This window comes from Rhagoletis zephyria, unplaced genomic scaffold (genome assembly GCF_001687245.7).
Source record: "Rhagoletis zephyria isolate East Lansing unplaced genomic scaffold, Rhagoletis_zephyria_1.1 Rzeph_scaffold_00001, whole genome shotgun sequence".
In the NCBI taxonomy this organism is placed as follows: domain Eukaryota; kingdom Metazoa; phylum Arthropoda; class Insecta; order Diptera; family Tephritidae; genus Rhagoletis; species Rhagoletis zephyria.
The window spans coordinates 872,310-897,189 of NW_016157085.1; the positions used below are offsets into that span (position 1 = coordinate 872,310).

A 24,880-nucleotide genomic window follows, 5' to 3' on the forward strand; every position below is an offset into this window, starting at 1 on the left:
AAAATTTACTCAATAAAGAATGTAAAATTTGTATGAAATTTTCTTGTTTTTTTAAGCTTGAAACTTCGATTTATATTCGTCTTTTATAGAACGAACTATATTTATATAAAAAGAATAATAAATATGAGATAATATAAAAATAAATTCAAAACTTGTAAATATGTGGGTGTCGTATAGTTATGATAAGCACTATATCTTTACATTTTTGTAATGCATTTAATCTTAAAGCATTAAATAAGTTTTGTTGGGCTTAAGTAGGCGTACATAGCAACGCTCCAGTGAGAACGGATCCAGCCCACGAAAAATTCCACTTTTTATTCATAAAAATGTATGGTGGAAGCTTGAAGCTTGGATCGGTATTCTAAAATGCCTCATGCAAAATTTTGTTCACGAGAAATCACTAATGCTGGATTTCCACAAGGCATTAAATGGCAAAAATTACAAATGACAAAGTTGGGCATTAAAAAAAATAGTCATTAAGTTCATTACCGTATGGCATTTTTTTGAATGGCATACTCTTTTTTTCATTTCAATACCTAGTATAAATTCGGTATAACTCAGTAACAACTGTGCCTTAAAATATGCAAAAAGAAATCATAAAAGGTGATATATGAACTGAGGTGTGTGAGGGACGTAAAATATGTATATCTTTTGGTTGCGTTGCATATTTTTAGGCACATTTTTTCTACACTGTCCTTCTAAAATTTTAACTTTGATGACTTTTGTGAGGTTTTCAAGTTACAACAATTTTAAAAATCTACCATATTTTTGCTTAAGTCATTCAACAAATTGCTACTTCGTATGAATAAAGTTTCTAGTTACCTTCATCACTAAAACCTAACAGCTTAGAACTCCATTAGAATATATTACATGGCAAAATATCATATATCCAACGAATCGCCGTAGCCTAAACATTTCAGAAACTTCGTCACTTTAACAACAAGCTAACTGTTATTGTAACTACGAAACTGCTTACATTACATTAAACGAGTTTCCCCTTCCTCGTCATCATACCAAATTCAGAGAGCTTTGCTATAATGTACTACAACACATAATGAAACAAACGCATGAAAGCTTCACAGCTACGAAAACAGTTACTTCAAACATTTGCCAAATTACTCTTACAGCTTGTTCCATTTTCATACTAAATATAAAGTAATTTGAAACCTAAGGACATTTTCGTCAGCCTGATTGTACAATATTAATTCATTTGTTTGTATGTGTGTGTGTGTATTCGAGCGTAACTAGAGATAGAAGTGCGGGTCGTGGGAATATGAACACACTCCATGTTGAGATACTTGCCTTTGCTATAAATGAGCACTTCAATCTTAAACCAAAACACTCAGTCTCCCCTTTACAAAGCCTAAGAGCTTTAAGAAGTTGCATATAGCTCAAAGCAAAAACCTTTTAAAGTTTGCACTGTGTTTGTGTATATGTTCAATTAGCTGATAATAATGGTTGTTTTTATAAACTTAGGCTTAAGTTACACAAGTTTTTTTTTAGCAAAAAAAATTGTTTTTATTTCTACTGGGTTTTTAATTTTATTTTTTTTACTACGAAGCACACATTTTACTAAACATACAAACGCACAACTGGAGGGGAGACAAGAAAATGAACAATGAAAAAGCACGAACAGGCACAAAATTTGAGTGGATCACATTGCCAAAGGCTTTTTGGTGCACTTGTGGGTATTTGTTTTTATTTTAAGACTCTACTCATTGGCATAAAAATATGATATTTCTTTTTATTTACTTGCACTCACCTGTTGAGTATCTGGGACCATTACTTATATCAGCACCGATACCGCTATACGAGGATAAATGATGGCTGGAACCTCCGGTGCCCGAGACAACAGCTATTTCGTCCAGCTCATGTCCCGGGGAGGTACCAGCCGACACAAGACGCGTCGATGATGTCGCTGTATTGCCTTGTGAATGCTTGCGACCGCGTAATGAGAGTACCAGCCTTTTGGCTGTGGACATCCCCGTTGGGCGCAAACGACGACACTGCAAAGAAGAGAGAAATGTTAATGTTAAAATTTGTTCCTTAGAGATAACAAAAAATATCTGGGCACCAAATGGTGAAACAGAGAATATAAGCCCGGGCAGAATATTTTAATATAGGGGGATGTCATCCGCGCTGGCTGAGTATTTAGAGATGCATACCACCACCGCGAAGCATGTGTGTTCGACCGCTAGTAGGAGAAACATCTAAATTAGAATAATTATTTTTTACTAACAACCGGTCTCCCTCGGCAGGCCATGGCAAATCACCGAGTGTATTTCTGTCTTGAACACAGCTTCTCATTGAAAATCATTTGCCTTCCGGAGGCGGAATAACATCAGGATGCACCACACCACCACTTAAGGACGCACACCACAAATTCGAGAAAGAGCTCGGCCAAACACTTAGCCAAAATATTATTATTAATAAATATTTATTCTGAACAATAACCCTGTATGTATGAAGGATCTAGAAACATTGGGAATCGTTTATGGATTACTTCCTTGAAGGCATTATTTTAACACAGTGATGGACAAAATAGTATTTATTAAATACTAAATATTAAAGTATTTAATAATTTATGTGCCTAATATATTTTATATGTCACTAAATACCGATCATAATAATATTTACATACTTTAAATGTAATGAACACTTCAAATAAATGCATTTACTTATTTTCCTTCAGTCATCCTGAAAAGTAAAACACTAAGAATTTGGAAGTAATCAAAAAAAAACATCCAGAGGAAATCTTGAAAAGTTTGAAAATCACGAAGCTTATCAATAATTTGATAATATCTAAAACAAAAAGGCAAAAATAATGGATTATGGTCTTTTTCCTCAACCGTTTAGTGTTTGGAAATTTACAGCAAAAAATTTTAAAAATATATTTTTCTTAGAGTTCAAAATTTCGACAATAAAAAACAGGTCTCTTCTTTTTATCGATAAAGAATGAAATAAAAATATTTCACGCCAAAAAAAAATATTGAGATATAAGTTTTGCATGTTATGACTACGGTGACCATATTTTTAAGAACCGAATACGGGACAAGAAATAATTTTGCAAATTTTTCCACAACAGCTTACAGGTCTTAAGAACTTCTTCAATGTATTAGCCCTGAAACAGTATCCTTATAGTAACATCACAAATTTGTAGGATAATTTTCTCGAGATTTTTATCTCGTAAAATTTGTAAAAAAAAAAATTCNTTTTTTGGATTTTTTTTTTTTTTTTTTTTTTGACGATGTTACACATTTTTTTCATACACAGTAAGTATGTTCGACCATATTTTTTAAAGAGAAGCAAATGAGTAGCACTTTCCACTCGTACTCTATTATACTTGATTTTAATGAGTTACAAAACTGCAAATCAAATTTTTTTCTTAAGATTCTAATTAAAGAGTTTTAAGTTTTGGTGAAACATTGCAGAATTATTTTTAATAGTTTTTTGCACTAAGTTGGAAATTTTGGTGTTATATGGTTTTTGTTTATTAAAAGAGTTTTACTTTCTTAAAATAATAACTTAAGGCGTCAAAACACCGAATACGGGACAAATACAGGGCATTAAAAGAAATACAGGACATTTGGCGTCCTGCATAAACTAAATAATTTACCAAAACAATTGGTCAAAGAAGAGGACTTTCCCGTATAATACTAGAGGGCTGGTCATCGTAGTCATGACCTATACGTAAATATGAAATACTCTTTTTTTCAGCTGCCTTCAAATTTGATATTGAATCGTGCTAAAAGACGTAAGCTATCAAACATAATAAATACCCTATATAAAGAAAAACAAAAGTAAACCCGATACATTTAGGAAGTGTTTTAATACATCTGGAAGCTCAAATGCATGGGAATTTATTCGCAGAATTGCTTGAATTTTGGAATTAAATATATTTAGTAGATTTTATCAATCACAAGGCCAAAGCTGGTTTCCAGCAAAAATTTTTATCGGATTAAAGTAGGTATTTTTTAAAAGCAAAGTAGCTCTTAATATCATAACAGCACAAATCAATTTAGCATCCTTAACTTCATTAACTAAAAAAGGAGGCGAATAACAACACAAGTAGAAAACAACAGAAAATGTATATTATACAACTGGAATATGAAACCAGAGCACCTTGGCTAAATGAAGAAAATGGTTCCCTATCTTTGTAACTGTATAAATCAAAATGTTTGACCCTGCTGCTGATACCTATTGATGTGGCTTGGGTTTATCTAAGAAAAAACGTAGGGGATATGTAAAAAAATTTATTTCCAAATTCATTTTTGCATTAACGATGAGACATTCTTCTAGAATTTGTATATGAAATATAATAGAACAAATTTCTTTGAAAGCCAGGCAAAGCCTCCATTTGAAGAGGCATTGAAGAAGCTTTGCTTTGATGTCATATTGAAGAATGATACACCCCCAAAGGAAGCTAGTGAAAAACGCCATTTTTATTTTTTATTTTTAGGAGCCCTTTTTTCAAACTAAAAGAAAAATCGGTTTATTAAAAAGACAAGATTGATAAAACAAAATCATACCACTCAATTAAATTTAACTTTTAACTCTGTAAATACTGGCTACGATCTCCTTAATTCAAATATTTCCATAAGACATAAAAAAACCAGTCGCAAAAACTTGGACTATGGAAAATAATTCAGGCGGCCGCTATGTTGTATTGCGCATACCGTTTCACAAGGCCTGGGATCGAGGCCAGTTACCGACTAGTATCAAAAACAATAGAAATTAAAAATAAAGGAAACAGAAGAAAGATAGGCATTGCAAATTACTCCATGCAGCCTTGGCTTTTAAACCGATTAATATTTTACTCAAAGCGACAAGTGCTTCATCTACCATCATTGTTGGCCACAAGTATTCATAGAAGCCGTAATAGCGTCTCCCTCACGGCGGTGTTCATCTAGGCACTTCATTCAAATGCTATTGCGACGAAATCATTCTACAGCCTCACATATTACCACATATCCAACTCCTTAGAGCTTTAGAACGCTCACTTAACGCTTTTTTGAGGCATTGTTAAAATTTCATGCCATTTATAGAAAAAGTCTTTAGAATAAGTGAGCTGTAATGAATTTGAATTTGAATTTTTCTTAACTTACATAAATTCGTGCGGAAATCGAAACAATTATTTGCTGAGAAAACAAAAGTAAAGGAAAAGCAGTTATACACATTCAATGTTTCGCTTTCTTGGTGGTGATTTTTTCTTTGATTTTGTGTGGTTGACTGGCAGCGGGGCGTATGAGTGACGGGCGGTAGCGACCTCAACGTAATCATTTCAATTATGCAAGCAAAACCGCAAAGTAACCGAAATAAAAACCAAGAATATAAAGAATTCAAATAAATATAAGACTTTTATGCCAACAGCATAGTTAGATACATTTAAATAGGGAAATACGAATAATTGTGTGTGTGTGAGTGCGTAAGTGCAAATATGATGCATACAGAGTGGTGAGCCTTCGTTTCCTTGAGAAAACATAAATTATGTGCGAGTTATTTATGTATGCATATTAGGATGCCTCACCAAAACAAAATTGCGGTTTTTTTTATCGGAAATATAAAATTTTAATATTTCCTTTAAAATATTTCTGAATAACATTTATGTATGCTGAGCCGATTTGAAAATATATTTTTTACAAATGCTATTAGCTTTAAAAAATATTTTTCCGAAAAATAACCTCACATGATAGAAGAGTTCAAGCTTAAAAGGTCCGCATAAAAAATGTTATTAGCAACATTAAAATAAAATAAGATTTTAGGATGTGCATATTTGTTCGAAATATTTTAACAGAAGTAAATAGTAAACTTGATGTGTTATGCACCCTAATGTATCTATAGGCATACATACAGAAGCACACAATTTACTTGCATAAATGTGGAAGCCGCAGAAATAGATGAACTAAAAAATAGAAAAGTCATTTCTAAGACTCACTCTCTCTATCGGGGTCTTGCTTTCCAAGGTTTGTAACATTAAGTGTGCCTAATGATTCCCTCCTGCCTACCTTTACCTACCTTTACCGTGTCTTTGGCAGATTTTCTTATTTTTTCATTTTTCTTTCATGTTTCATATTCCTCGCTTTCTCTGCTTTGTAAAAAAGCAGCAACAGCAAGAAAAACAAAATTCTCAAATAACGAATTTAAAGCATTAAGCTTTAAAGGCAAAACAGCCAAAGCATGTGGCCCGTAGGCAATATCGTATGTAGAAAAGCAAAGAGTAATATTGCGCACAATTTGCAATAAAAAAGGAGGACAAGGAAGAAGAAAGCTTGTACAGCAAGCGGAATAGCTAAGCAAATGGGAAATGCGAAGGAAATTCTTCATATACGCTTTTCCGGCTTTATATTTATTGCGCTGAGGCAAAAAAGATGAGACACGAAATTCCCACGCGATGTAAGGAGCAAAAAGAAATATGGCGTGTCTTGCGGTTAGTACTATGTCGCTTTTGGATTGTCAGCGATGCCGTTGATAAATTTTAATAGCTGTGCGGTAAGGAATTAGAAGCATACTTCATGGCGTTTGACAGCATACGCTGTCGAAGTTAGCAACGAAAGTAAAAGCAGCAAGTGTGCGTACATATTTACATATAGGTATGAGTGTGCTTTTGGTGTTGCTGTTGCGGTCGCTGTCAATGTTTTCTGTGTAATTTTGTGGTGTTAGCGGTTAATGATTTTATTGTGCTGGTTTTCAATACAAAAACCCATGTGAACACATAACAAGTAATTTTTAGCAAAAAAAAAAACCGACTTCAACTCTCATATAAAAAAAAAATATATATATATATCTCATGATCCGCTGATCGGATCTTAACCAGATTAGAACCACCTCTGAGACACTACCTTTCCGATGCAAAAAGAATTATCGAAATCGGTTGACGTGGTCCAAAGTTATGCGGTAACATACATAAAAACAAAAAAAACAAAAAAAACGAAGTGATAACCTCCTCCTTTTTTGGAAGTCTGTTAAAAAATATGTAGATACATCAGGGTGGTCCTTAAACTGTGAACAGCGTTTGCACTCATTTATTTTGTTCTACCTACAAAATAAACTATACGAAAATTTCGAAATTTTATACAAAAAAAATTTGGGGTTTGAAAAAACTTTTTTTTTTATTGCCAAAAAGCAACAACATTTAGACTTTGATCGGATATAACTCAGATCGTGTATGCATTTGTTTGAATAATGTATCAAATTTACTATATTTCAAGTCAAATTTTTGTCGGATTTTTGCGATAAGAAAACCGTGGTAGCGAGGCCTGAAAATTGGGAGAGGTACTCGAGTATATACTTTTAAGTACTGGTATAGGAACATCACTAATTGGAGTTGTCAGACTCAACCAACCGACTGCCAAAACAGCGCTTTCCTTACTTGTTTAAGTGATATTATAAGTTTGAAGCTCATTACATACAAATTGTTGAAATTTACTAATGGCCGCCATTTGTAATTCAGATATGCAAATTTTTCACTTTGCATGACTATGAACGCTCTTAGAGTAAAAATGGATTTCTCGCAATAAAATCAATTTATCATTACAAAAATGGGCAAGAGGCTATGAGTATTTTTTCTTTTTTTAACTAATTAACTTCAACTTTTTTATCTAAAGTAGATTTGTCAAAACCTTCTTACTTTGATTTTGTTGCTAAATGGAGAAATATTTAGGGCCTCCTACAATTTATTATTCTTTAGTTAATTAAACATTAATTTGAATTTTGGAAATGGCAACGGCGATTTAAATTAAATTTCCTTGCATACATACATACATACATACAAAGACTCCAGAGCTATTAGAATCCACGTACATACATACATGTGTATATAGTATTTATATGCATACATTTTACATATATACAAGTACTTCATATCGCATATGAGCATGCCTGCACTGTAAAGCACGTGTCGATAATAAAATTTTAAGGATTTTTCCGTTTTAATATGTACATACATCAGCCATAACAGTCGCCTTAGCTGACAAGTGCTGCCGCAAGAAATGGGAAGTAATTCTTGTGCTATTTGACAGCATAGGAATGCGCCAATATACAATGTACATATGTATACATATACATATGTATATACAAAAAAAAAAAAAAAACAGAAATAAAGCTCACATTTATTTATGGATACGTTCACCAGCATATGTTTGTTTGTATGTGCGAGTATGTTTAGTATGTGTGTAGTGTATGTGTACATTAGCAATTACCAAGTGAGAAGCGAAAGCTACAATTTCCCAGCACATTTGTACAAAGCCAACTGAAGCGAAGTGAAGCACAGCGGTGAACGAGAAATCTTTGGCAATGTTTATTTTAATACAAAGTAAACAGAATGGGAAAGAATTGGGTATGTATACAGTATAAGTTTGTATATACATGTGTCTGTACGCTTGCAAGACCGACCATACGAATATGTATGAGCATCGAGGAGAAAAGCGTGTGACCAACTTAAAGCGAACTTATTGAACAAACACCCACCAAAGCAATGTGAACGGACTGAACGGCAAAATCAACATTTATGGTTGACATAAAATGTTTGCCCTTCAAACGCATAGTTGCTTTGGTTGTTTGTTGTAGAGAAATGCTTTTAGCCAACTCACTTGCAACACTTACATACCTACGTTTGTATGAATGTATGTACATACATTTACTTTCGCAAATAGAATTGGTAAATATTAGCAGGAAAAAAATGTCAGCTCAGGCGGTAAATAAAACTAGCAAAAGAAAGGATAAGTAAATGCTCAGGAATAAAAGAAAAACTTAAATACGAAGTGACGTCCATATAAAGAAAAAATAAAGCTGATACCTAGCAAAATGTAAAAGAGCATTGACCTAAAAATTAAATAACCTGAAGCGCACTGTAGCAGAGGTAATAGTAAAATAGTGTGAAATAAAAAGAAATTCTGTTTATTAGGGAAAGATTTTGACATGAACCAGTGACCGATTGTTGAAAATGTGACCACGGCTTTGATAACGATTTATGCAGGGTCGTTTAAATGAGATAAAATATGCACCTTTTTTGCAGGCAGTGGGTTTAACATGTCTAATACATCATCATCAAAGCTGTCATCACAGCATTGGTATATCCGGAGACATAAACTCTACACATCCCTTCCAAGCTACGAAGCCTTGCCCACCATAGGACAACTAAACGTATAACTTCAGGATGACGTTGGACATTACTCTTTAGCTAAGTTTCAACCGATGCATCTGACCAAGAAAAAGACAAAAACGCTTTCGAAGAGGAATGGGAAACCGAAGAGGAATGCGAAGACAAAGACTAAAATGAGTACGAAAACCAATATGAGGACGAATACTAAGGTACATACAAATACGAAGACGAACACGAGCACGAAGACGAGAACGAAGACATACGCGGAGACGACGATGAAGACGAAAACTAATGGGAAAACAAACACGAACATGAATACGAAGACGTAGACGAGCGAATGAACACGAAGATAAAGATGATTACCAAAGCGAAGACGAATATGAACACCAAGGCGATCCCGAGGACAAATGCGGAGACGAAGGCTTAGGCGAAACAAGAATACGAATACGTATGTAGATAAAGATGAAGTTACCATCATCATCGGTATTATCTTTACAATTACCATTACCATTGCCAGCTGTATTACTAATACCTATACAATTACCATTACCGCTACCATTACATTGCATTACCATTATTATTACGTACGATAAAAAAACGTAAATACTAAAATGGGGACCTAAAATATGCGTAATACAAATTTGAAGGGTAGAGGTGACTGGAAATGTGAAAACATAACACAACATAACATAACTTAGCGTAACATAGCATAACATGACATATCATATTATGACATAGCATAAAACAATATAACATAACATAACTTTTCTTAACATAGCATAACATGGCAAAGCATAAGATAACATAACGTAGCATAAAATAGCATTGAATTTCCTTAAGATATCTTAAGATTTCTCACTGTTATCTTTTTATTAGTCTCTTTATCTGCTTCACTTTCTCTATCCCTATCTTGTCTCTATCGTTTTATTTTCTCTCTTTTGTATCTGGGTTTAAATTTAGCTTTATATTTATCTTTTTTTATTGTTTTTATGATTATCTTTTCATTTACCTTTGTCCAGATCGTTATCTTCATCTGCATATTCACGTCCACATTTGTCATTATGTTAAATGTTTAAATTTAGCTCTCCTCTCTGTCTTTTTCTTTAGGTTCATTTACATTTATTTTAATCTTTGCCTTTTTCCCTTTGTTCTTCCACTCAATAATAAAGCATATATTTAGGAGCAATCTCCTCCTCATGTACACGTACGGCATTTGTATTAGTGTCAATTTTGAATTGATTTTTTACTTTGATTTAAAGTAATTTGAAATTTGAGTAATTTGCTGCACATCAACATCCAAATACGTTTCTAATAATATTTAATTCTCTATACCTTATCTTATAGAGTTTAGCCGTAAAAGGGATATAAAGAACCTTAACAAAACTAATTGCTGAAGCCTGCCTGCATCAAACAATAACAACACACATTTGCCAATCAACCGGCCTAGCATTTCGTACAAATTTGCATTTAATGCTCTTTCTCGGTAGACCACACACACAGCTGTCTAAATATTTTGCTTTGAAACACAAATACCTTCGAATAAGAATGGCAAATTAACACGAAATTTCCACTTCAAGCTGCATAGTACGCCATATGCGCTACATTCTACTAACAACAACACCATCGTAGCGTCACCATTGAATGTATCTACTAAAAACCGATTTCAATAGAAAATACATAGATACATATGTATGTATGTATGTGCATACATATATACCAATGATTACTCATACGCCCCCGGCTATTCGCTTATTATGCTAGTATTGTTCGCATTTGGTCAAATAGGCAATAGAGCATCCGCAAAATTGTTTTGCTTTATTCAAATGCCAGCCAATAGGTGTGAACGTAAGTCTGTTATGTATGCGTGCGTGCGTGTGTGTGTGTGTGCAAGTACATTCATGTGGACAAATTGAAAATAATTTTCCAATTCATTCAGGCAAATTGCACAGTGTACATATTTATGTACATATATTTATCTGTATACATACATATGGACATACGATTGGACGAGGCATGCAGCTGCATAAATCGCTATATTATTCATGCAATTCGTTTGCAGATTTGTCCGCTTTTTTTTGTGCTTTTTTAATTTGCCACACTAATAAACCATTGCGAATTACTCAAACGGAAATATTCAATGTGTGCGAGTATAAATGAATGCGCATACATAAATACACATATATGTACATAGAAGAGAATGCCTAAATGCTAACGGTGTTGGCCAAACAATAGCGTTGTGGAATCACTTGCGTTGTATGTAGATAAGCAAGAAGTACACAAATTATCAGTGCAATAGAAGCAACAACAACACCACAATGACAGTGGCAATATTAATGGAAAAATAATTTACTTCTATTTTGCAATTCAATGCGGTCTAAGCACAGTACATTAAATACCAAAAATGACAGTACATATGTACATACGTGCATTTATGATTATGTAAGAATTATTTGGCCTTATGGTGTACCATAAAATAAGTTTGATATTACTTGAAAAACTTAAATTTAAAATATAATGTACTAGAGATATCCGCGTGAGAAAATTCTTAACTAAAAAAAAAAAAAATTTCGCGCTTCCATTTTTATTTGACGCAGAAGAGACGACTTCGCGGTTTTTGTTATCGATAATGGCGATGTCAACGGCCAGCAATTGCAACGCCTTTATTGTAGATTGTAGTCTTGGGGCCTGCATTATTATACACTTATTGGCTTTGTAATTTGTTATCGCTCCTGATGTAGTTATCGATTTTTTTGTTCGCGACTTTTCTTTCTTTTTTACTCTTATACCGATATCATTAACGTATCGTTATTATTGCCTACTTTGTCGCTGTTATCTTGTTTTTTAAAGTTATCGACTTTGAAATTGTTATCGGTAGTAACACTACTTTTATTTGTACCCCCAATTGTTATCCACTTTCCTATAGTCATCGTACTCTTTCTACATCGATTCCAGTATTCATAATTTTTTGATATCGATAACTCTAAATAAATAATATTGTAATAATAACCCATATAGCAACCCCTTGAGAGACCCCTTTGAAAGTCTGTAAACAGTGAAGCAAGATATAGAAGTGCGCATTGGCCATAATGAAGCAGAAATATTGACGCTATAAGCTTTTAAGACAAAGCTTTCGACGTAGTCATATCGTAAAGTGAAGGAATTAAAAAAGCCAAAAAATACAAAAAAAAATTTGCAGACCAAAAAATTAGTTAGCTAAATTAATTAAAACAATTAAAAATATTATCGAAATGCATCATTTAGAAAAGGGTTTGAATCGAAATTCATGAAAAGAAAAAAAATGTATGTGAAAAATTTTGTTTTAGGGTACAAGTTTTTTTACTAAAATGTTTTATCATTTGCCCACCATTTCTTGTTGTTTATGGTATTTTATTCATACTGTGCAGTATCGTGTAATCGAAGAAGTCTCAGGGACACCACTTTAGAATGTCAGGGCATAGCTTTCCGGTTGGGCGATGTTGAGTTCGAAATATTTAACATTTTGATATTTATCTACTTAAACTGCAGCCGATATTTAGACTTAAAATCAAAATCATCTTCATAATTTTTTGTTCTGTTACATCTTGTGCAACAAGCTTTATAAGTTTTTTTTTTTATTAATTTTTCATTCAGTCAAAATACAAACACTTGTTTGACAACTTTGTTGAACTTTCTTGCAACTTCAAATTTCATACGCACAATTAAAATGTTACACTAATTACATATAAATCGACTTGTAGCAAAAAGTTAGGGTAAATTACTTATTCCCGAAATCTCAAGCAAGCATATATGCATACATAAGTACATACATACCTATATACAAGTAGTATTTGCCTGCAGCAAACAGCCAACAATATTCAAGAAAAATTAAAAGAATTTCGTACCACCCACACACGCACAAGTACCGACTTGTGTGTAATTACAATTACAATTAGGCATGTGTTCGTGTAAGAAAAACAACAGAGTTGTAAGCAAAACATTTTTAAAACAAATATAAATTCAGTAAGAATAAGAGAAAAGCAAATTTTGAAGGAAAGCCACAGCAGCCACATTTATATTGCCTTAAGCCTGCACGAATGTCTGTTTGTTAAAAAGAAATTCCATCTGCATACTAAAAAGCTCACGTTAACAGTGCATGCATATATATGTACATATGTGTGAGGCAGCTACCAAGGCAAACCATTTATTTACTTACTGCATAGCAATGCGATTTCCATTAAGAAATCATACAAGCAAAGTCTAAGAGCAACAGTTGCCGCCGCAAATGTAAGAAGTTGCACAGCTTCTTCACCAACAACTTGCAACATGTGTAGACAGCTTGTGATGTCGGCAACTTTTGCGTTGAAATTGCACTTCAACTCCTTCACATGTACACATGCATGTACCTAAATACGTAAGCATTTGCAAATATGATGCCGCCTGCCTGCCGTTGCAGTTGGGTGGCAGTTTAACTACATACATGCAACATGAATGAAATAAATCCTTGCTAAGGCACATATTAAATAGTGGGGCAGTGAGCGAGGCGCTGACTTTTAAATAGACTTTGTTGTTTTTTGCCTACTTTAAAACAAATTTTTCATAATATTCTCTACTCACTCCAATTTTTTCATTTCTTTTCTTTGTAATGTAAGAATTTTTTCCTCACTGTTAGCATGCGTCCTCGCCTTTAGCAGTTAACTTGTTATCACACATACATATGTATGTATGTATGTCAACCAGCTTATCCTCACAATGAATACGTGTTTGCTTATGGGGATACTCATACGCCATGTTCCACCCGCTAGCACTTTTTGACACTTTACTTTTGCTAACATTTGCATTTGCAGCAATGGACAATAGTTGGTGGGATTTTAGGTTAGGTTGAAGTGGCTACCAGAAGATGGCAGAGAAGCAGGTTTACTTGGGATTACTGCCCGGTTTTCATACTGTTTCACGGCTGCATTTCAGTGTCTTCCGTTCAAGCTCATTCTAAAATTGAAACTCAGACTGAAATTCAAATTAAGACCCAAACCCAAAATCAAACGTGAACTCAAACATGATTAAAATCAATTTCAAAATCAAAATCCCACTGAAAATCAAATTAACACTCATATTTGTGCTCAAATACGTACATTCAAACTCAAATTCAAACTCAAACCGAAACTCAAAAAGAAAACAAAATAGAGTGAAACTCAAACTTTAACTCTTATTTAAACTTCAACTTAAAAATCCAACTCAAATTCGAACTAAACTGAAACTTAAATTTTAACTTAAACTCATGCTCAAATTCGCGCTCAATTTCAAACGCAAACTGATACTCACTTAACGCTAAAACTCTTACTGCATTTCTAACTCTAACTTAAACAAAAACTCACACTTAATCTTAAACTCTAACTCAACTGTAGTAACAAATGCAAACTCAGAGTCAAACCCAAACTAAAATTCAAACTCTCACTCAATCGCAAACTCATACTTATACTCATGCTCAAACCCCCACTCAATTTCAATAGTAAAGTCATACGGAAACTTAAATTCAAACTCAAAATTTGTATACCTACCTTCACACATAAACTCATACTCAATTTCTAACGCAAATTCAAAAAAAGCCTATGTTCAAAAACAAACTCAAACTCAATCTCAACCCCACACTCATGCTAAAACTCACACTCAATTTCAAACGCAAACTCATACTCAAAACCTAAAGTCAAACTCAAAATGAAACACAAATTTACACTCAAACTTATACTCATGCTCAATTTCTAATTCAATCTCAAACAAAAACCTACATTTCAACAAAAACTCATGCTGAAACTCACGCCTATGCTCAAACTAAAACTCAATGTCAATTTCAAACAAAAACTTAAAATTAACACTCCAAGTCATACTTAATCTCCAATTTGAACTCAAACCAAAAATTTAACTCAAACAGAAGCTCACAGTCAGTCAGACTTATACTCAAATTTAAGCTCAAACTGAAACTGAGTTGAAACTCACATTTTAACTCAAACTCATACTCACACTCAAACTTAATTTAGCTAACTTAAACTCATGCTCAAGCTTCAACTCAATTTCAAATTAAAACTAAAACTCACTCAACACTAAATCTCCTACTGAATTTACAACTGAAACTCAAACATAAACTCACACTCAGTCTTAAGCGCAGACTCAAATTCTGAGTCAAACTCAAATTCTGATTGGCACTCACATATACTCAAACTTACACTCATGCTCATACTCCCACTCAATTTCAAAAGCCAATTAATACTAAATAAAACCCAAAATCAAACTCAAATTCACGCTCAAACTCCTGCTCCTTTTGTAGTTTCTAACTCAATCTCAAGAAAACTTAAACTCAAATACAAACTTACACTCAATATGTAACTTAACCGCATACTGATGCTAAAACTCACACTCAACCTCAAATTTAAACTTAAAATCGAACTCAAATTAACGCTCAAGCTTACGCTTATTTTAAACTCAAACCAAAACCTTTCAATTTTGAACTTACACTCAAGCTGAAAACAAAACTCAAACTCTTGCTTAGTCTCCAACGCAAACAAAAACCTAAGCTTAAACTAAAACTTCTACTGAAATTGAAGTTTAAACGCAAACTCAAACACAACTTATATAAAACTTAAAGCCCATGAAAAACAAACAAGTATGTTTACAAAGTTTCCTCAATGCCATAAGCAACGTGCAACTACCCCGCAACGCAGAAGCAACTGAAAGCATTCGCATACTTAGTAGTAAATTTAACTGCTGCTTTAATGGCGCATTTCCACTTCTTTCAATTCAGTTGGCGAAGTTGTGAAATTCTTTAGCTCTACTCATTTAATGTAATCAAGCGCGCAATACCATCAATCAAAACGATAAACTCATTTAATATAAAATCAATCTACTTAAGTGTGACTGCCCTCATCACTGCCGCTGGTGTGGCTTTTGTTGTTGTAGACGTTGTTGCTAGCGAAGAGCTTATTGAAGAACATTTATTTAACGTTAAAAAAAGCAAATAATCACCAGTCGCGTAGTCGCACAAATATTGGCAATGTTAAGATGACTCGTCCGCGCCATTCAAGCGTACAACATTAGCAGCAATGAAAGAGAGCAAAAGTTTAATGGGATTGTTAAAAAATGGCGCAAGAGGGGATAAGCGAATGCGTTTTTTTTTTGGTAAAGAAAAAAAGTTGGGTAGCTTTTTTATGCGCCTTATGGCTGCAAAGTCGCGCGCCAAACAAACAAGTAGCACAAATATGTACGAATGAGCTGGCAATTTACCGCAGTTCGTGGCGGTGACGTAAAAAATGTGGAGCGACGCGACACGCTGACCATTACGTCAATGACAATATTTATTTTTCAGCTCTCACTATTTGCACACGTTTCCACATACTTTTTAGCATTTCGAAGTATTTTTTTTTTTTGTTGATCATTCCATTTACTCAATGTTCAATGAAGCAATTATCCGTTGATTTTAGTGATGTGTTTTTTCTTCCTTCGATTTCAGCTGTGATTCACAAGATGGCAACTGATAATGAGGAGGATGGGGTGAAAGAGCATACATACATACATATCGTCGTTTTAAATATAAAACCGCATATCGTCGTTCTTCAAAACCGCGCAACTGACATTTTTTGCCAAAAAATTGGATTTGCTCATCAAGCCCTTGGCTCAAGCCTGATCCATTCGACTGAAATCTACTAGACAGAAATGCGATTGATCTCTAGAAAATTATTTATGCAACCTCACATACGCGGCTTTGCATTTTGTTGATACGCGGTTTTGTACTTTAAAGGACGATATGTATGTATGTATACATATACATATGTATGTATTTTTTCTTCGCATTGAAAAAGCGGAGAATTTTAACAAAATGCTCAGAGCAATGCTACTTAAATTCCTGAATGTTACAGGAAAACGCCTGCAGCTTGCAGTAGGCGGTGGGAAGTGATGCATTTCGCAATTCGCAGTTAAACATCTTGGTAGTGAAAAATTGCACTTTTTCTTCTAAATTACGCAAACTTTTCAGATTTTCACAAGTTTTTATTCTTTTTTTTCCTCCTGCTAAATTTGGCAATGAGTATTGTCTGAAACAATTGAAATAGATGGAGGCATCTGCTTACAGGTGTTACTCTAAAAACGAGAAATAAAAGAAAAAATTATAGATGAGTTGATTTACAAAATCAATGATCAAAGTTTAAAATAACTCGCAGCCGCTCTGACTGAATGGTTAGAAGTGCGTGCTGCCGCTCCATAGGACCTAGGTTCGATCACTGGTATGAGCAAAATGTAAATTAGATAAAGTTTTTTCTAAAAGCGCGACCCTCAGCAGCCAATGGCAAACTTCCGAGTGTATTTCTGCCTTTGAAAAAGTTTCTCATTAAAACCATTTGTCGCTATGAGGGAAGCACACCTTAAATAGAAGGAGAAGCTCGGCCAAATACTTAGTAAAATTGTGAGCACCTAGATATTATTACCATTATTAAAATAGATGAAAGTAAGAAAATAAATTCAAAAATAAGATAATATAGTCGAAGAACGGTATATGTAAGTCGGCTGCATTTTTATTTGTGATCTAGACATAGAGATATCATTCGTTGAACTAGTGTCTCTAACTAAAGTAGTAGCTCTCACTAAAGATCAAGTTTCACTCAACCATAAACTCAAACTCAAATTTATATTCAAATTCAAGTCAACACTTTAAGTCAAATTAAGTTTCAACCTCAAACTTTAACTTAAACAAACCTAAACTCAAATTAAAACTCAGACATAGACACTCAAACATAAATTTAAACTCAAAACCCGACTCAAGCTCAAACTCTAACTTAGATACAAACTAAAACTGAAATACAAATTAAAACTCAGTTGAAAATGAAAATTCAAATTTAAGCTCAAGCCTAAAATGAAACTCAAACTCAAATTCAGACTAAACCTCATACTCAACCTCACACTCGAATTGACACTGAAGACTTAGCCTCAACCCAAAACTCAAATTCAAGCTCAACCTCAGAGTCAGATACAGCCACAAACTCAAACTGAACCAATAATCAAACACAATTTCAAGCTTAAACTGAATTCGAACTCCGGCTCCAGCTCAACCTCAAACTCAGATGGAAACTCAAACTTAGATTCAAACTCGATACCAAATTTTAACTCAAACTGAAACTGGCACATAAATTCAAACCCAGACTCAAATTTAAACTCAGACCCAAACTCAAACTTAAACTCACTTTCAAGCTTAAATTAGAATTTAAATTGACACTTAACTCGAACTTATACCCAAACTGTAGATTAAACCCGAATTTAGACACAAACTAAAATTCGAACTGAAACTTAAACTCAAACTGAAAATTATAATCAAATAAAAACCAAACGCAAATGGATTTGAGTCCAAAAGGCTATTCAAAGTAAAACTTAAATTTAAAATCAAACTCTAGCTCAAACCGAAATTTGCAATTAAAATAAGATAACTTTTTTTTAGTTTTTTTGTGATTTTTTGAGACACATTTGCGTTTTATTTAGAATCATTCGCAAGATTCGAAAAACTTTGCGGCTCAAAGGTATATCTCAGAGACCAAAAAAAAATCTTTATTTCAATTTTCTGGAGTCTTTTTGAGATTTTTTGGAACTTCTTAATTTAATTTTCTATAAATTTTGATTTTTATTTTTTATCTTTGGTGCGCTTTTTCAGTTTTTGTTTTTGGTTAGGAAAGTCTCGAATTTTTTTCATAAGTTTTGTTGCTAAAGTCATACTAAATAGAACTTTTAGCTTTGTAGTTAAAAAAACTTGCATTAAACCCGTGTCTGTAATACAGCGTTTTCTTTACATTTTTCTAAAATGTCTTAAACAGCCATTGGTCGGTCTACCATACAGAGACTAGAGTCCACAAGCCACAATCTACAAGGTGGGCAATGCAGAAAAAAAAATCGCTCGAGCTTAATTTATGGATTTGTATCTGACTAACTTAGATGTTTCCTTGAATTAGCCCTGTAGACTGTTATTTTTATATTTGGCAAATTTTTATTTCACATACCTCCCGTTCGCAACATGTAACTGAAATTTTTCCTTTTAGCTCTTAAAATTCGCTAACACTTTTTTCATTAGATACAAAAGTACGGGTATTTCTGCAACTACCACTACAAACATATACACACTTTCAAACACATAAAAAAAGACAGGACCAAATCCAAGAACAAATACCTAAGCTAAGCTATTTTTCTGTCGCCCGGGTAATGTAATTAGTAACCAACATACTTGTCCATCCATTTTGTTGTCAGCGAATTGGCAAACAAAAAAAGCGCCAAGGGAAAAGGATTTGCGCAGCTTTTTAAGCACTTAAGAGCAAGGGAGAGAGAGAGAGCGAATTAAAAGCGAGAAAAATTAGAAAAAAAAACCGAGTACTGATTAAAAAAATGCACTTCATTACATTAAGAGCCGCAGCAACACTATATGCTTTAGAAAAATCTACAAACACGCAAACACGCATATAAATCTGTAAATATATATCTACGTGTGTATATATGTGAATTGCATTAGTGAGTATGTTTTATGCAAGTTGATACAGATAAGTCTACATATAGCATAACAATTCTCAGTTTTGCGATAGGAATAAAAATGGTAAAAGTATATGCAAATTTAAAACTTAAAACTAAGAAACAGGAAAATAAACATAAATTTGGCCAGTTAATTAACTGACAACATTAATATTGTGTGACAGACAGAAGAGTTTGTATGTTTACGTACTTGACTGCAACAAGATAAAGATAAAATGTCTGCTCTTCGCAATTTGTGAGTTGTGGTTAGAAACTCGTTTAGCGGGCTGAATGAGGGTACTTAATGACAGTATTTCTCTACCACCACAAACCCGACTGCAAATTTTCGCGGCTTTACATTGCAGCTGTGGTAGACGCCACAAGGCCACATGTATTTCTTTCCATGCCCCGTTCATGATGTGTCATGGATAACAGTGATAGTTGCCTTCTCTTCTCTAGGATATCAACCAGCCTGGCTCAGGCACTTTCCCCATTAGGGGCTCATCTTTTCAGTTGCATAACCTTAAATTATACTCCTTTGCAAAATTATACGTGGTGGTCGCTGAAATGTGGTGGTCTCTTCCAAGGCTTCATTTTCATTAGAGATTTGTTTTACGTAGTAGGTCCCAAAGTCGACGCAAAACAGTCGCCCGGAGCGGGACTGACGCTACAAACTTCAGTGAGCCTATAAACCGTACACAAGAATTGGTTACCGTGTCCAACTTTGACCAGGGTGCGCGAATGTGAACGGAAAAATAGCAATTCAGAATAATAGAGCAACTCTAACCGCATGTCCGGAGGCGCCATGGCATCCTTTTCGCATTCGTAATAAAATTTGCATGGAAAGCAGTGTGAGGTGTATAAGTCCTCCATGAACAAAGAGGGAAATTAGATATTATAGCATTATGCCGCATTGCTCAATGATCCAAGGAAAATGTTAGTAATTCGCGAAAGCAACAATGCCTGGAAAATCTCAAAGCTCAAGCTCATCTTCGTTAAGGACATTCCTAGGCATTTGGCTACCTCTGATGCCCGACGTGTAGGAAAATGAAATATCTGCACTCGGCGAATGGGAGCTTATACAGGTAGAAGATCCCAGAAGGCCTATTCTACGAGCCATTTGTGCGGAGTTCTTTAACATCTTAAAGCATAGACGGCAGCGTTGAGCTGAAATTAGCTTCAGTTGATTCGGATTAGGTCGTAGAGTTAATTCGCAAATTTAATGTAGATCAGGGGCAATTTCGATGAAAACACTGACCAAACTCTGAGAACGTATATTACGGAGAACATGCAAAACTATGCTGCAAATCTACCTCGTTGTGGGTGATGCAGTCACCATACTAATTCAAATAGAAATCCAATTAAAATTGAATAAGAACCTTTTTGAATTAGCATGTTGACTGCGTGACCGACGATGTGGTAGATGTCCAGGCTAGTTTTGCATGTCTTTTACGCTCTCTGAGCAAACAAAGAAAGCGAGTTTGGGATCCGCGACAACCGAGTTGTCATAAATATATTTGTACTACAACTCAGTGACCCAGGTTTGATCATCACTTGGAGCAATTCTTAAAACAACATTTTTTAGGTATATTTTAGGTGCAAATTGAATTTTTTGTGGTTAAATTTTGTTAGAAAACACAACAACAACTGGAAGTAAATTCAAAAACCTAAAATTGGAGGATCTAAAAAAAATTGCTTTTCGTGGGATACGAACCCAGGACCTCGCGGCTCACTTAATCCGCAATACTGCCTGCTGTGGGTGTATAATTTTGATCAGATCAACTGCGCCGTAAATCCGGATTAACTTTTCCATCTGTATGTGCTATTAGTGAAAGCAATAATAAAATCCGCTTCGTTACAGGTAAGGCAAAATTCCGGTTGATCCTAATCGAAGTTAGCCTCATAGATATGTGCTACACATAACTGACCTGTTATCCTCACTGAAGACAACAACTGGATAGAGAACGAGACAGTCATAGGGCTAAGCTTAAGCAACTATACACTCTCCTAAAAGAGCACAATGGGTAAACTGCAGGAAGGATTCTTCACAACACAGCAGGTGGTTTAACCTAGCAATATAGTATTTACAAATATTTCCCACGAGAAATACATTAAAATGGCGGCAAAATTTTCAAATTTTATCCCAGCTACCAGGAAACACTAAATATTTCTAACTAAATAAAGCGAATATTTCGGCCATGCCAGCAAATGGATGAGTCTCGTTTCAGTTTCGCTTTTTTCCACCTTACTTTACGCGGCGAGCTACCTTGCTTTTCTCTCATGCCATCCCCATTGAGATGTTAATTTATTTCGCTGTATAGTTCATTGCATTTGCCATCGAACAAATAACAGGAAGACATAAAAAATGAAGAATGAGCAAGTATATAACAAAAAAAAAAAAAAACAAAAAACATAACCAGAATTAAAAGCAAAATGAAATGCGATTAAAAAGGAAACGTTCAAAAAGAGTAATGTTTAATCCTTTGACACTTTGCGGAATTAATCAATTTCAATGTTGGAGCCACAGCTGCAGCGCTAGCAGACAGCCACCCACTTGCATTTGTATGCAAAGCAATCTAAGTGAAGAGGAGGAGAGTTGGAGGTAAGGTTTAGTTAAGGGTTCGTCGCTCATCTACAGTTTTGCGCGAGTCAACGTGGTGTTTGTCACATTAACGCCATCGTCAATCAACATACTTACTTAATAGCCAGTTGCAGTGGCTGTTGCTGTTGTTGATTATATGTACGTGTGCAACAAAGTGACGACACATTAAAGAGTCAAGAAAAAAAATTGTTGTATATGTAAATGTTGTGCAGCGATAAAGTATATTTACCAAAAAGCAAGAAAATACTGAACATTTAAGTGGCTGCTGTTAGATTGTTTTTTTTTTTTTATATGGCTGCTGTCAGTGCCATACTCTTGAAAGTTATTTACTCTGCCCGCCACTCACTCAATGAAGATGCAAATGAACTCGGCGCTTTTTTTTCGCTGGCGTATTTTGTATTTCCATTTTGCTGTTGAAGTCATCTACGTCACTGTTGGCTTTATTGCCGAACATGAGCAACTTATTAGGTTCGCTGCAAGTTCTGATAGGTGGCGAAGAAGTAAGAGAAAGGATTAGTTTTTGAAAAAACTTAAACTTAAAATATTAGTTTTTGCAGTTATTTTGAACGTACGAAGTTTGTTTAAGAACAAAAAAAAAATATGTGGATTAAAGTCGCTGCACGAAAATTATTTTGCAAAAATTTGCATATTCCCATATTTTCTCTCCCTCTATCACATTTAAGCTCACTATTTTATTTTTAGCTACGGAGCCGCAAATAGAAATGCCATAATCCTTTATTAATTTACAATGCAACTCATTCGAACCAACTTCAGCGGGGTTGGGCGCCATCCATTTTGGATGCAAATATAAAATGGAACTCGCAGTTCCCTAAAATAAGCGGCTTAGGAGTAACTAAATAAGTAATCAATTGCCCGAGGTATGGGGCTCATTATTCTAACTATTCAAATTTGAAATATTTTACACAAACACAATCATAAGAACAATCGATCAACTATTTTTGGCCGCTCTATAATTTATGTACTCTAAAATGTTCTGCATACATACATATATTCAACAGATAGAATATGAATGAAAATTATTAAATATATTTATAAGTTCGTAAAATTTGTTTTGCGTGCGAGTATTATGCTCATCGATGTATTTATTTACATATAAATTTTAAATCAAAAATTCATGTATACAATATGAAATGAAATTTGTTCGCCATCAAAGAACCGCAAGTAATAATTATAATTATTCACTGCGTCAAAACTGGTCAGTTTGAATATTTATTTTGCACTTGCTGCTGCTTTTGCTTTATTAGTTCTCCGAGAGCATCAAAAAAATATACATATTTTTTTTTAACACCAACCGATGGAATATTTTTTGAAAAGTTTTAAACAGGGGAGATTTTTTACATATACAAATATCAAAATGGCGGAAAGAATTGCTGCCCAATTACAAAAAAAAAAACATTTATCGACAATTTTTCGGATCAATGAGATTTTCTCTATATGTAAAATTCTGTAATAAGTCCTCATTTAACCCAAATCTTTAAACTAAAATTCTAATTATTCTTTTTTATAACGTTTGTTATTTTCATAACTTCTCCTTAATTTCTTGTTTGCTTGTTTTTAATATATATTTTTTTTAAGAAAGAAAAAATTAATTCAAATATTTATTATCGTCCGCCTGTGTCGCATTCTCGGAGCAAGCTCCTTACATCTTCAGTCATAATAAGATTTTTTTGTTGGCCGCAACTTAATAATGTACTTAAGAATATTTGAAATCCAATTTTGAATTGCTTAAATGAATGTTTAAATAATTTTTTTAAAATATTGAATACATAAAGCCTACGAACAATTTCGTGATTGCTTTAAAAATGTTTTTTTTTTTTTATTCAACTCGTTTTTTCTCTTAATTAACCCTTTGCTGTCGCCTCTATGTTCTTTTGTTCGACTGTTTTGAGTATCATTAATAATATGGTAACCGAAAGAGTTTATTTTGTTTAACGCCTTATACACTTATATAAAATATAAAAATTCTAAAAGATTGCCAAATTAAACTTTATTACTTAGTATGTATTTAGAAAATGCAATTTTCACCATCACTGGTTCTTACACATGTAAATCTAAAAATGTGTATCGCCATTTCCTTGTATGATCGGGCAGGGTTAAAGTAGTCAGTTAAAAGCAAACCAATGTACTTGAGGTCACTCCTAGTCTAAAAATAGTAAACTTATAGTGCATATATAGTTAGCGGAGTTCCCATAGGGTAGCCTCGCTTTTTGTAAGTATTGATCTACTAATTTCGTAGGAAATGGAAATCAACCATTTATTAAGGTACCGACTCACAGAAACTTGAAACGATTGAACCCATAAAAGAAAAAACTATAAAATTGTACTCAAAAAATAACGTCATCCATGAATTAAACAGTTCATAGTGTAAGCTCTCCCACGTCTACCCGTAATCACAGGTTTAAGATGAATTTGACGGCCTGCCTTGAAAAATATTTCTTTCGTACAATAAGTGTTTTAGTTGTTGGTTCCTGGTCTCTATTTGTAAAAGAAAAATAACTGATCGAAATTGAATTAATATGATCTGAATCTAATATTTCGAGCCTTAGCCAACAAAAAGACGTAAGCGATATTTTTTCAAAATGTTCCTCTTGATGGATTGTTCCTAGAAATAAAATTTAGATAAAATATCGCTTACGTCTTTTTGGCGGTTAGGA

The 24,880-nt window shown here is 33.9% G+C and overlaps 1 protein-coding gene across 1 annotated transcript in view; it reads right to left on the reverse strand.

The window, feature by feature from the left end:
- LOC108374498 (cyclic nucleotide-gated cation channel alpha-3) overlaps positions 1-24,880 on the reverse strand; it is a 391,911-nt gene that overhangs the window by 255,926 nt on the left and 111,105 nt on the right. Inside the window, exon 2 of the mRNA XM_017630830.1 lies at positions 1,763-2,006. Within this exon, the coding sequence (XP_017486319.1) occupies positions 1,763-1,982 (220 nt within the window). The 5' untranslated portion in view covers positions 1,983-2,006. The remainder of the gene's footprint in view (positions 1-1,762; positions 2,007-24,880) is intronic.